The 14,440-nt window shown below is 36.0% G+C and overlaps 2 protein-coding genes across 2 annotated transcripts; both read left to right on the forward strand.

The window, feature by feature from the left end:
- Positions 1-2,154: 2,154 nt before the first annotated feature.
- Positions 2,155-3,314, forward strand: LOC125207631 (heterodimeric geranylgeranyl pyrophosphate synthase small subunit 2, chloroplastic-like). Its single transcript, XM_048107057.2, has one exon. The coding sequence runs from the start codon at positions 2,186-2,188 to the stop codon at positions 3,128-3,130; it is 945 nt and encodes a 314-aa protein (XP_047963014.1). The 5' UTR covers positions 2,155-2,185; the 3' UTR covers positions 3,131-3,314.
- Positions 3,315-7,299: 3,985 nt separating this feature from the next.
- On the forward strand, positions 7,300-14,281 carry LOC125203286 (aconitate hydratase, cytoplasmic-like). The gene is made up of 20 exons (XM_048101600.2): positions 7,300-7,592; positions 8,320-8,424; positions 8,549-8,709; positions 8,822-8,914; positions 9,134-9,319; positions 9,498-9,659; positions 10,066-10,210; positions 10,292-10,434; positions 10,519-10,575; positions 10,665-10,744; positions 10,860-10,935; positions 11,120-11,305; positions 11,423-11,490; positions 11,586-11,704; positions 12,030-12,151; positions 12,610-12,708; positions 12,791-13,270; positions 13,429-13,527; positions 13,630-13,872; positions 13,995-14,281. The coding sequence occupies exons 1-20, from the start codon at positions 7,355-7,357 to the stop codon at positions 14,061-14,063; spliced, it is 2,931 nt and encodes a 976-aa protein (XP_047957557.1). The 5' UTR covers positions 7,300-7,354; the 3' UTR covers positions 14,064-14,281.
- The last annotated feature ends 159 nt before the right edge of the window (positions 14,282-14,440 follow it).

Here is a 14,440-nt window from a genome sequence, read left to right on the forward strand (position 1 = left end):
GATGTGATTATTTCAAAGTTATATCAACATATACACGTACCCTTTTTCAATAGTGTCTAGAGTGGGCTTCATAGTATAAGCCCTTTAGTTGCATTTGAATGGGCCATTAGTTTGGGTCAAATTAAATTAACTATATACTCCCAAAGTATGAATCAAATTGCAACTCTATTTTCCCTAAGTGTACGTATACCCATCTCCAATCAAATGTTTATATACACATCTCCAATCAAATTACAATTTCAATTTCAATTTCGGTAGCTTATAATAGGGAGAGTCATATAATTTAGTCATAGAAAAAATAAACTTTATTGAACGTTCTATATTGTAGAAAAAAATCTTAATTGAATGTGCTATATGGTGAGATATTCACATTTGAGTCGTCTCATATTGAAAGTGTGAAGTCAAAGAGATCAACTAATTGTTAAATTCATGGAAGACCAGTGTTTTAAAAACCGGACCGGACCGGCCGGTTCAACCGCGAATCGGCAGGTAGTCCGGTCCGGTTTACCCCTAAAAACCGCTAGTACATTGAATCGCCGTGAACCGGTGGAATCGGCCGGTCAGACCGGTCCGACCGTGAACCGGAAACCGGTTTTTCACCTTTTCAAAATATTTTTTTTAAAATTTGTTGTTGTTAGGCTTGAACACATGACCTCCTCTCTAAATACCAACTCCTTTACCACTCCACCACATCATCATTTTGTAATATTATGAACATTAATTATTCTTATACATTAAATCTGAAATTCTTTTTCCAATAAACTAATAATTCATTTTAATTTTATATTATTTTAAGAGAATGTTAATTATAATATATTTCTTATATTTTAATTATACTTTTACAATCACTAATATTTTACAATATATGAGTTTATAATTGTAAATAGAGTTTAATATTAGTTTTTAATATTGTGTATTATAATTTATTATTGTATTTAAACATATGGTCATTAAAATTATAATATACTAATACAAGACTTGTTTTCTATAATAATACTATTAAATATATAACACTATAATATTTATTGATAAAATATTTAATTAAATCTTATTATTTACTACTACTAAATAAACAAATATATATATATATATATATATAGGGGTGTATTCAGATGAAAACCATAATGTATATTAAAACATCAAACCATGTAAATAATGTACATTATACACACTAATAATGTACATTTTATTCATGTATAATGTACTGTTCTAAATATTGTACACACTAATAATGTACATTTACATTATATGAATTCTGTACATTATGCTGACAGTACATTATACATGAATAAAATGTACATTATTAGTGTGTATAATATACATTATTTTACATGGTTTGATGTTTTAATATACATTATGGTTTTAATCTGAATACACCCCTATATATATATATATATATAAACAGTATTCCGGTTCAACCAATGGTTCGACTAGTGAACCGGTTGAACCAGTGAACCAGTAACAACGCCGGTTCGCCGGCCGATCCGATTTTTAAAACATTGTGGAAGACCATATAGCCAGCGAAGCCCGAAATCGGTCATTAAGACTCAAATTTACTATAAGTGATATCATATTTTTTGTCAGTGTCGATCATATAGTCTTCTAAGATCTACAACACATAATATGATCTATAATAATTTAAAATAAAAGGGACAATATGACATACTATGTGAAATCGACTATTGGATAGGAAAAGGACAATAAGATGTAAAAGAAATATAGTACTACAAGCATTGAATATTAATCAATATACAAACCCAGTAGAGTACTACTCCATAAATTATTGAGGGAAACTCACAATTAAAAACTACTAGCATATAGTTTCGCAACGCACATTAATTATATTGTACTCCACCATTAAATATAGTTTATATTATCCGCACAACATAAACGACCCAGATTTCTTGCAGTCCTCAGTTTCCCCTATACCCAACATTATTCAACATCTTATTAAATAGTACTCCAAGCACATGTACAAAAACCATAGGAAGATTAAATAAATCTCACATCCAAATTTGGCGTGCTTCTCGTGTCATGCTAGATAAAATCCAATTTAAAAACCGTCCGGGTCGAATCGATCGAATTATTAATTCATAATCGAACCGGTCAAACCGATCTAACCACTATTCAGATTCCTAACTCTATAAATACCAATGGCTTTCCCCTCATTTCCCAACCCACAAAAATGGCCAGCTCTCACTCCATTTCCCTCCACAACACAATCAAAACCTCCATCAATCTCTCCTATGCCAAGTCCAACTCTTGCCTTCCCCCGAAACTAACACCAAATTTCAGCCATTCGACGCGGCCGCACTGTATAAAGCTGTCAGTAGTCGCCCAAAATCAACCGTACTGGCACGCGATAGAATCCGAAATCGACGCTTTTCTCGATAGATCCATCCCCATAAGGAAGCCCGAGGCCGTCTTCGAGCCCATGCGCCACCTCACCTTCGCGGCCCCGAGGACCGTGGCCTCGGCCCTGTGCGTGGCCGCGTGCGAGCTCGTGGGCGGCAACCGGAGCCACGCCATGGCCGCGGCGGCCGCGGTCCACCTCGTGCACGCGGCGGCCTACGCCCACGAGCACCTCCCCCTGACCGACCGGACGGGCCCCGGGCCGAGGCCCGAAGTCGAGCACAAGTACGGCCCGAACATCGAGCTGCTGACCGGGGACGGGATCGTCCCGTTCGGGTTCGAGCTGCTGGCCCGGTCCGTCGGCCCGGCCCGGCCGGAGAGGGTCCTCCGGGTTATGATCGAGATCAGCCGGGCCGGCGGGTCGGAGGGGATCATGGACGGGCTGTATAAGGAGGGGGAGATCGTTGATGAGAATTCAAGATTTGAGTTCATCGAGTATGTGTGTAAGAAGAAGTACGGCGAGATTCATGGTTGTGCGGCGGCGTCTGGAGCCATATTGGGCGGCGGAAGCGACGGCGAAATACAGAGGCTGAGGAATTTCGGGCTTTATGCGGGAACGGTGAGAGGATTGATGGAGAGGAAAAGTAGTGTTGAAATTGAAAATATAGTTAGGAAATTGAGGGATTTGGCTCTCAAGGAGCTTGAAGGATTCCATGGAAAGAGGAATGTTGAGCTTTTAACGAGCCTTGTAGCCGAGCCGAGCCTCTGCTCGGCTTAGACTTAAAAGTTGGAGCCGCGAAGACGACCGGTGATTATTGAAACAAGAGAAGAAATAGTCTGAATTTCTTTTACAATAAACATATGTAGCTATATTATTCCATTCTACACAAGTTTAACTCAATGTATATTATATTATAAGAGAGATAATCTTTATTCAAATTATGAATATCCATTAAATTCTAGTCAATTCTCCTAAGATTTGAAATCATACTATTAAATAATGAAATTTTAGTTTACTTCAATCTTCTATAAGTTCAAAACGACTTCTTTTCATTAAATAAGAAAAATGAAAGAAAAGCAAAGTTTCAATGTTAATGAAGTGAAGTCATTTTAAACATCATCAAAGAAGTTGTTTTATATATAAACGAGACAATTGCAGATAAAAAATAAAAAGCTTTGTGATTCACTGTACAGTTTTCAAATTTTGAAATTAACCAAATTTCTAGATTCAAATGACTATTAACCCTTCACAAATTAATAATAAATTATTATTTAAATAGTTTTATTTACTTATGATCTTCCATTAATTTCGAATAGATATTATGATTACTAATTTACTTTTCCTTACACTTTCCACCAAAATTTAGCTATAAACAAAAACTAAATTAGTACGAGCTATAGTAGTTAATTTTTTATTATTTCATTTTAATACTTTATAATATTTTCAAATCTTTTAAAATTTACTACTATTTATAAGGTTGAAACCTTAGAAATGATAAAAAAAATTTCTGATTATTCATTTATTTATTCATTTCAATATGTGTGGGCAATCATATGGCTTTTTAATATCACATGTTTTTTAATTTTTTGTGTGTGGTAATGAATCATTGTTATATTGTAATGAAACATGTGACTCTTGCCGTCTTGCGATAATTCACAGATAACTCATTGGTGGGCCTTTGCTAGTGACGTTGATATAAGGTGTAACGTCCATGGAAGTTGGCCTACCAAAATCACTCCAACTTAGTTTTCTATTTTTAACTAGGAGTATAATGGAGTAATTGTTAAGTTATTTTATTTTAAGAGTAACATTACGTCGAGTACGATGGCTTTTGTGTTTTTCAAACATCACTTGTAGTACTCCATAAAGTAGTATAAACGTTTTAATATAAAGAAATATGCCTTTCACATCACCATTTAAATGATTAAGCAATAGTGGTCTGAATATGTGACATTTACTTGGGTGTGTGGATTCGAAGATATTGGTGTTCGATGTTCCCCTTTTATCTGGGACATAAATTTGATAAGGGGTGTAACATTAAAGTATGGTTTGAAATTTCAAAATTATGAGAAGTTGAGATAAAGTGAATTTATCTACTATATATTATGCGTTTAGTGTCTTAGTGTTGGCTTGTGGTGAGGATGCATGTTTCTATGCTATTAGTGTTAGCTTGTGGTGAGGATGCATGTTTCTATGCTATGTGGTTGATTTGATTGCTTAGGGCGTGTTGGTGAGTATTTAGGAGTAGGAGTATTTTCGCATTGGATGGTGTTTTGGACTGTTAATTTATGATGTCTATTTTTTCACGATCCTGGTGCGTATAAATATGTTTGATTTTTGTCCTTCCTTATTGGATAAGTATAGAAGTATTTGCTCGAAGCAATTATTTGTAACTTCAAGATCATTATTCAATCGAAGAAAATCTGATAAAAATAGAGTACTATTATTAGACTACAAATGAAACAACCTTAGCTCATACGATATGGCTTATTAAGAATTTGGTATATCTCAAAATCCCAATTAATCTGAATGAATAAAGATTAACCTGAATATTTTTATTTAAGTAAACGACCACAATTGATTATCCATACCTCAACAAATTATTAACAAACAGTACTTATATAAATTTCTAAATTAACAGTTTATGCTAATAATTTGGTCAATATTCGGCCAAATTAACTTGACTTTAATAGCTATTATCACTATATTAAGCTTCTGTAGAGTACAATTATTTAGTTGAATTTAGGTATCTTGTTCCCTATGTTCATTCATTCAAATTCAAACTCTTTTTGTTGAATGTAGATTTTTTGACGAATAATTTTATTATACAGTTTCTATATACACGGTATATATATATATAGCTTCCTCAATTATTGCTACAAACATGTCGGCGGATCCCTAAATGACCAAGTTGCCGTTTTATGATCATATATAATGTGTACATCGACATGCTACGTGCATGAAAGATAATCATTTATCCCGACTGGTTAGCCCAAAATTGGATGGGTTAGTGTTAGGTCAATATACTTAAACTTGATATAGGAACAGCTTGAATAGCTCTACTTTCAGGTAAAGCAAAATATGAGGAAAATGTTGCTATCTTCATAAAAATGGGCCATAAAGTTGGGCATTTTACACCTGTTTTTGCAAATAGTGACATTCTCCAATTTAGGTCCACTTAAATCCAACTTGATGATTGAGACTTTTTATCTATAATACTCCACTAACATCTATCCATCCAGCCTGCAATTTACATTAAATCCTTACAGACAGATATCAAATATTATAAATATTGTCAATATTTATCTTCGTTGTTAACTTAATAACTCGAGTCAAACATGTTTTTTTTTTCAAAATTTTGATTATCTTTGGTACAGATTTCAATTTAATATAAATAGCCTAGAAAGGACCTTAAGAAATATCTCCCTCCTTATTTTATTTATTTAATTGGTACTTATGTATTATCTTTCGTTTTACCGTACTAACCACAAAAAAAAAACGAGACACCATAGTAAATTTGTTTAAAAATATGAATAGACCAAATAATTTAATTTGGTAACCTCGAAAAAAATACTAACTAAATTGTGTGGGCTTGGATGTGAGCTTTAGATAGATGATTTGTGGATTTTCTTAAGTGACAACTTGCAACTTAATTGGGCTTTTACATGTTTCATAATAGCCCAAGATTCATAATTATGAAAATAAAAATATGGGCTCATGTTTTGGACAATTTCATTACCAAATCAATAACTAGTTATTAATAGAAAGAATTAAATTATCCAAGAAATTCAATTGATATCCGAAGATTAACATAATGTCGTCTGCGTGGCGTTTGGTGTTCCAGATAAAATAATAGCAAGATATAATATATAATTAAATTATAAAATTATTAAGTAGGGGATTGATCATAACTAATTATCATATAAGGACCCGTTTGATAAGTTAATAATGCCTAGATATAGATACTTATATGACTATTTCTAAGTGTTTGATATCATAGTTAATCTATTATGCCAGCCCGTGGTTTTCTCTATGGCCCATCCGAATCCGCAAATTTTTTCTTAAAATACAAAGATATGTATCTCACAAATTTGGTCGGATAGCATTTCTAACTCATTTATTATAATTTATTAATACAAAATCTAGATAATTTCTTGTCTACCAAACAATAACGAAAAAACCTTCATCCGAGCTTATCTTGACACGAAGCCCGCATTTTTTATCTTATTTAACAAATCTTGTTATATCTCATCTTTCTTATCAATCGAGCCCTAATTATCTATATAAGATTAAGTTATGAAATTCAATCTCATAAATCAACCACAATATAAACTTAATCACGTGATATAATCTTTCAAATCAAACACTCCCAAGTATGAAACTAATACTAACTATAATAAGATTTTAATGAGATTTCATAAGATTAACTGTGAATCATTTATTAGTAGTTAATTAATGAACTTCCTAATTCTTCATTAGTGATTTATTATTCTACTTGTTAGGACTAGGAGTATCATCATGTTATCAAAAAATAAAATATTGATTACAGCATGGAATAAACCATTTATTGAATTTATCGAATTTCATAGGATAATGTATATCTTTCACTCGCATGTGGATGACATGTATGATGACAAGACCATGTGTCCCCATCACAAAAAGATAAAAAATCTTCATACATCTGGGTCCAATCTCAGCCGTCCACCGTCATATCCAACGGTCCAGATCAGCCACTTGATCACCAACCACCCACTACAATCAAGACGCACTGAATAGTTGAATACTATGATACCTCCGCCTCTGGTATATTCCAATAAATAAATAAATTAATTAAATAAAAGAAAAAATAAAAAACAGAAGCTCGTTGATCACACACGCACTCCCGCCATGTATAGATACACATTTCCGTATGTATAGACGGTAACAAAAAAGAGGCATTTTTATGATTTATCACTCCCTTTTTAGGGTTTGTGACCATAAATATCTATTTTAATCGGTTCTATGTTCTTATCCACCTACTACGCTTCACCGTCAACCTCTTCATCACCGTCTCCCCTTTTCAGAGCTCGCGCGCTTCGTTTCGCTTCCTCTCTCTCTCCTGCGCCTTCTAGAACCTTCGCGCCGAGCTTCTCTTCGGCTCTCCCGTGGAGTCGCGGAGCTGATTCGCGGCCGCGTGTCACTCTCAGAGCTCAGATCGGAGCTGCCTCGCCTGCTATCGACCGGAAGATCGCTGCCATGGGTATGACGGATGTGTGCTCACTGATTTTGACTTCTGTTGTGATCTAATCGCTGATTGCTAGCGTAGAGTTTGTTTTGTGATTTGACGACTTCCAGAGCTTGTAATTGATGTGATTCCGCTGATCGGGGTGTTTTTGAAGTGTAGTTTGTAGCGAGGCTTTCTGATTTTGGCGGAGTGGTTGTAAATTTGTAATTGCTGTTCAAACGCTTCTTATCTGATTTCGATTGATTCGTTTCAATATGTATGTGTTAGACATGAAATGCTAGTGTTGATGGGGAGTATTGCTAAGATCAGCTGGAGAACTAATTTTTTTTTAACTGTTCTGGACTTCTGGAGAAATGTTAAGTAATTGATGCATGGGTGTTAACGAAGGAAGATACATCAAGATTGTTTTTTGATACTACTTGATAGCTATTGTATATTTGGATCAATTCTACTTATACGGAAGGTGTCTGGACTTAATAAAATTTTGACCTTTTAAATGACATGCTTGCATGGATGATTATATTGTAATTTGTGAGGGCTAATTAAGGTAACTGCTTGATTTGTTGTCAAGTGTATGTATGCACACAAATACATATATGCACACATATGAAGCCATGTATGTCTAGTGATCAGTTCTAGATGCTATCATATTGTCATTGAGAAAAGTAACTGGGCATTTTTCCAGCTTGTTCTTTTGTAGTTTTTGTTATGGTTTTAATATAAGGTTTATCTAAACATGCAGCTTCAGAACATCCCTTCAATGGAATTTTATCTGGACTTCCAAGGCCTGCAGGAGGTGAATTTGGGAAATTCTATAGCCTTCCTGCCCTTAACGATCCTAGAATTGGTAAGGATGCATTTTTGAGGTTCCTCTGTTTTTTCTTTCTTCTTCCAGTGTCACTCTTAGTTTTATTTTTTAGTCCTGTAACAAGAATTCATTTTTTTCTTCTAATGATGGTGTCATGCTGCAGAAAAACTTCCATTTTCCATCAAGATACTCCTAGAGTCAGCCATCAGAAACTGTGACAACTTCCAAGTCACCAAGGAGGATGTGGAAAAAATTATTGATTGGGAAAAGTCTGCACCGAAGCAAGTTGAGATCCCTTTCAAGCCAGCTCGTGTTCTGCTACAGGTGGGGGAAATTTGAAATGATCTTGGTGATGCGTACACAATTCTAGTACTGACAATTGGTGTATACACTCTGGTTTGTTCTTTTAACTTGTCTTTTGGATTATGTTCTGTAGGACTTCACTGGAGTTCCAGCTGTAGTTGACCTTGCTTCTATGCGGGAGGCTATCAAGGACCTTGGTAGCAATCCTGACAAAATCAATCCTTTGGTAAGTATCTTCATCTTTTGTGCTATAATCTTCTATTTAGGTACTTGCTGAAGGATAATAGTTAGATTTAAGCAATTGTGTATTGTTATGTGACCATCTACACATGCCATTGAAAGTTCTAGTTGCATGAAATGATGTGTATAGACATGTTTTCTTGTGTAATCTCCTTCGTATAATGGCTCCTGATGATGTCTTTATCTGTGTACCAAATGTCTCCAGGTTCCTGTAGATCTTGTCATCGATCACTCAGTTCAGGTTGATGTAGCCAGATCAGAAAATGCTGTTCAGGCTAACATGGACCTTGAATTCAAGAGAAACAAAGAAAGGTTTGCTTTTCTTAAATGGGGATCCACTGCCTTCCGCAACATGCTTGTTGTCCCTCCCGGTTCTGGTATTGTCCATCAGGTATCCCAAATATCATTGGTTGTGTTTATGATAAAATCAAAAATCTATTTTAGCTTGATCTTGATCTCAAGTTATGTACCTGAATATCTTCCAGATATGGGAGCTTGTAATATGGGCATAACACTTGTACTTTGTACAATACTTCAATCTCACATTGATGAAATGTAAAAAAAAACAGGTGAATCTTGAGTATCTTGGACGGGTTGTTTTCAATACTGAAGGCATCCTTTACCCAGATAGTGTTGTCGGTACCGATTCTCATACCACCATGATTGATGGATTGGGTGTTGCTGGATGGGGAGTTGGTGGAATTGAAGCTGAGGCTACTATGCTTGGGCAGGTAAGCTGTGGCTGTTTTTGACATGTACTATACCATTTATACTTTTGTTGATTCTGCAGATTGTGTAGAGATTTAGTACTTTTTAGTGAAGATGTATTTGAAGTGTTTATTCTGGTATCTGAACCGGTTTATTCTATACCTATTTTTATAGGAGATGTATTTTGCCATCACCTCAATGATAGTGTAATAGTAATACTGTGCTATTATTTTGCATAACCATCTCTTATTTTTCTCTTGAAATTGACTACATGTGATTTTCTCATCAAAATACAAATCTAGTGTAGCAAATTTTCTCTCTTATGTCTATGGATGTGTAACTTTAGTTACTTTGCAATTTCCTCTCATATTCATTTTCATATTTTTCCAATCAGTTTAATATCACTCTTGTTCCTTGTACTAATTGTAGCCAATGAGCATGGTTCTGCCCGGTGTTGTTGGTTTTAAGCTTTCTGGGAAATTGCATGATGGGGTAACTGCAACTGATTTGGTTTTAACAGTCACCCAAATGCTGAGAAAACATGGTGTGGTCGGAAAGTTTGTTGAGTTCTATGGTAATTCTGCTGTGAACTGAATGGTTATATACGTTTTTGTAATGGTTTAGAAGTGTCTATTTATTAATCTCCATTTTATAGGCGAGGGAATGGGTCAGTTATCCTTGGCGGATAGGGCGACTATTGCAAATATGTCTCCTGAGTATGGAGCTACCATGGGATTCTTCCCAGTTGATCATGTAACATTAGAATACCTGAAGTTGACTGGGAGGAGTGATGAGACGGTTGGTATTCATATTTTTATGTTGCAATAATGCCCACAACTTTTGAGTCCAGGGATCATGGAGTTCTTTCCTTAACTTATCTAGGTTGAAATGATAGAGGCGTACTTGCGTGCAAACAAAATGTTCATAGACTACAAGGAGGTACAATAATAACATTTTGGTTTTTAGTCTTAGTTGTTTCGTAATAATGATGGAGAACTGTGGCTTACTCAAGAGTATTGGTTGCACAGCCTCAACAAGAGAGACAGTACTCATCATATCTGGAGTTGGATCTTGCTGAAGTCGTGCCGTGTATTTCAGGTCCTAAAAGGTATGCTAAATGTTTTTCTGGCATAGAATTGTTTGAGTTATAATGATTTCTCTCATCGTAAAATGGAAACGAGTTGACAAAAACACTCATAATAAATCCTTTTTGTGTTATGCAGGCCTCATGATCGAGTTCCTTTGAAAGATATGAAATCTGATTGGCACGCGTGTCTGGATAATAAAGTTGGATTCAAGGTAGATAAACTTTTTATAAGATTTTCCTTTGGATGACTAGTAGATATGAAAAATACAGACCATATTATTCTCATGTGGCATAGACATTATTTATATATTTATTATTATTATTATCATTATTTCCTTTTATTAATTTCTGATCGGGTTTTGTTTGGTTCTGTAACTTTCTTTTCTATTCATTCAGGGTTTTGCTGTACCCAAGGAACAACAAGAGAAGGTAGTGAAGTTCTCATTCCAAGGGCAACCTGCAGAACTGAGGCATGGAAGTGTTGTTATTGCAGCTATTACAAGTTGCACAAACACATCGAACCCGAGTGTCATGCTTGGAGCTGCTCTTGTTGCAAAGAAGGCTTGTGAGCTGGGGTTAGAGGTTATATGCTTGTCTTTTGTTTTATTTGTTCTTTCTATTCAATTCTGTTGAGTTTCACTTATGGTGAGATTCTTCCTGCTACGATTTCTGATGTGTAGTGCAATAACTATTGGACAGGTAAAGCCATGGGTAAAAACAAGTCTTGCCCCAGGTTCCGGTGTTGTGACAAAATATTTGCTCCAGAGGTACTATATTTTCTATTGGATCTCATATGGGGATTCCCCCCTGCTTGGGTTCGATACCTTTGCCATCAGTACTAATTTTTCTTTACTTCTTGTAGCGGTTTGCAAAAGTACTTGAACCAACAAGGATTTAATATTGTTGGCTATGGTTGCACAACCTGTATTGGAAATTCTGGAGATCTTGATGAATCAGTTTCTTCAATTATAGCTGACAATGGTATTATGTGTTTCACTCTCTTAGACTTTTTGATAAAATTGTCCATTGATTGTTTTGTCCTCCTTGATTGATCAACACAACAGTCACTTGACCAAAATTTAATGGCTATAGATTTCAATATTTTTTATTAACAAAATTTAGGTATGTTGGAAGTATACTGCTGAACTGCCCTGGATATAGCACCGATCTTTGACTATGGGTGGGAATGGGTGTTATTGAGTGCTGAATGCATGTAGTCAATATAAAATGCACGAATTTATGCTATGTGGGTCTCTCAACTTTCAATTTTTGTATTGTACTGAAGTACCTTCTTCTGATTTGTCAGACCTTGTTGCTGCTGCCGTGCTTTCTGGAAATAGGAACTTTGAGGGCCGTGTTCATCCACTGACCCGAGCTAACTATCTTGCTTCACCTCCATTAGTTGTGGCTTATGCACTAGCTGGAACGGTATGCCTTAAGTTCTGATTAAATGCTGTTATAATAGCAATCTTTATTTCATAAAACTCATTGTATGCATTGGATAATTTATTTAGCATAATTAAATTAATTAATGGGGTGGGCCCTGGCTGTGGTGTGTCCGGCTGCACCCTCAACCACTTCTTTCATTTACAAATAAAAAAGATGTGATCAGGTTTAATATACTATCCAGTGGCCCTTGCTTAAGTATTTGAATCAGTTACAGATAGGCAGTCAGATATATAGATCTCAAATTATGTTGTAATATGACCCTTCGGCCTTTTCTGCTCAAGCAAAAGTTTGGTGGGCTAGATGTGTTGGTTTTCTGTTCTTTGGTCAGAAACCATTCATAAAATTATGAGGGTTATATTTAATGTAGTTGCCAGGTGGGCCATGGAATTTGCCAAAAATATTTACCTTGTTTCTCCTTCTTGTGCTGTATTTTCCAGGTTGATATCGACTTTGAGAAAGAGCCAATTGGAACTGGAAAAGATGGGAAAAGTGTTTATTTCAGGGATATCTGGCCTAGCAGTGAAGAAATTGCACAGGCATATTTTTCTTATCCATATTTGTTGATAATATATAGATTGGGACCAATATGTAAATTGGATTTGAATTGTACTTGTGCAGGTTGTTCAGTCGAGCGTCCTTCCTGAAATGTTCAAGAGTACTTATGAGGCCATTACTAAGGGAAATGAATTTTGGAATCAGTTAGCTGTACCTTCATCGAGTCTTTATGGATGGGACCCAAACTCAACATACATACACAAGCCTCCATATTTCTCTGGCATGACGATGGACCCACCTGGTGCCCGTGGAGTGAAGGATGCATATTGCTTGCTGCTGTTTGGTGATAGTATCACTACTGACCACATCTCTCCTGCTGGTAGTATCCACAAAGATAGCCCTGCTGCAAAGTATTTAATGGAGCGTGGCGTTGACCGAAGGGATTTCAACTCCTATGGTAGCCGTCGTGGTAATGATGAGGTTATGGCCAGGGGTACCTTCGCCAATATTAGAATAGTGAACAAACTGCTGAACGGCGAAGTGGGACCAAAGACCATTCACATTCCAACAGGGGAGAAACTGTCTGTGTACGATGCTGCAATGGTGCGTTTTTGTGCTTTAATATGCACACAAACACACACACACAACATACTTTTTAGAGGGGTCGGGGAGGAGAGTTTCTTGTTAAAAATAAGCAACTGTTGGGTTATATAGATATTTTGACTGAAGTTGTCTTGTGATTTTATATGATCTTTCCTCAGAGATACAAGTCAGCTGGGCAGGATACCATTGTTATTGCTGGAGCAGAGTATGGTAGCGGTAGTTCTCGGGATTGGGCTGCCAAGGGGCCAATGCTCCAGGTGAGTGTTATTTGCAATACTGTCTTTATATGTTATCTGTAGTTTTGTTCTTATTCAGAATTAGTCGTTGACTCTATTCTCGTCGACCATTCTTTAAACCAGGGTGTCAAAGCTGTGATATCTAAGAGTTTTGAGAGGATTCATCGCAGTAATTTAGTTGGCATGGGTATAGTTCCACTTTGCTTCAAGGCTGGTGAGGATGCAGAAACACTTGGTTTAACCGGACATGAGCGCTACACCATTGATCTTCCAGCGAAGGTCAGCGATATTAGGCCTGGACAAGATATTACTGTGACAACAGATGCCGGAAAATCTTTCACATGTACCTTGCGGTTTGACACTGAGGTACGAACTTGCTCTTTTTCCTTGCAACTCCAGATCTCGTTCGTTTCCTAGGTTATCAAAATAGGAAAGACACCTAATATGATTTAGGTGGAGTGTGTGACCGAGTTATTTTGATTCTGCAGGTCGAACTGGCTTACTTTGACCATGGAGGTATCCTTCAGTATGTCATTCGTAATTTAAGCAAACACTGAGGAGATTTTGGGTGTATCGATATTCTGGGTGAAAATTGCTTGCTCGAAATTCAGTGGAAGCTTACATTCCCATCCGAGGGGTTCAATAAAATTGGGAGGTTCGCATATCTCAAGGAGGAAGTATCATTTGTTTCAGTTATGGATATTGTGCCAATTGTTGAAATGAAACAAAACTACCAAACTGTTGGGTTATATATAAGACTGTGTTGTTGATTAAATTGTTCCATTCTGATGGCTTCTCATCATTTTAATTTCATTTCAATATTACTGAGTAACGTCGTTTCAATTTTTAGAATTCATGTGTAAAACCGAAAGCACCTGAAGTTTGTGCTGCCAATACCCCTTCACTAAATACGGAGGTGAAAGATAAATAATAC

This window comes from Salvia hispanica, chromosome 2, assembly GCF_029641045.1.
Source record: "Salvia hispanica isolate PSC_SH4W2 chromosome 2, Shi_PSC_v1, whole genome shotgun sequence".
NCBI lineage: Eukaryota > Viridiplantae > Streptophyta > Magnoliopsida > Lamiales > Lamiaceae > Salvia > Salvia hispanica.

What these genes read in the sequence shown, in the direction of transcription:
- LOC125207631 (XM_048107057.2), top strand. Translation starts at nt 2,186, where the DNA reads ATGGCCAGCTCTCACTCCATTTCCCTCCACAACACAATCAAAACCTCC.
- LOC125203286 (XM_048101600.2), top strand. Translation starts at nt 7,355, where the DNA reads ATGTTCTTATCCACCTACTACGCTTCACCGTCAACCTCTTCATCACCG. An exon ending in TGTATTTCAGGTCCTAAAAG is followed by an intron (nt 10,745 to 10,859) that starts GTATGCTAAATG and finishes TGTGTTATGCAG; the next exon opens with GCCTCATGATCGAGTTCCTT. An exon ending in TTCAATTATAGCTGACAATG is followed by an intron (nt 11,705 to 12,029) that starts GTATTATGTGTT and finishes CTGATTTGTCAG; the next exon opens with ACCTTGTTGCTGCTGCCGTG.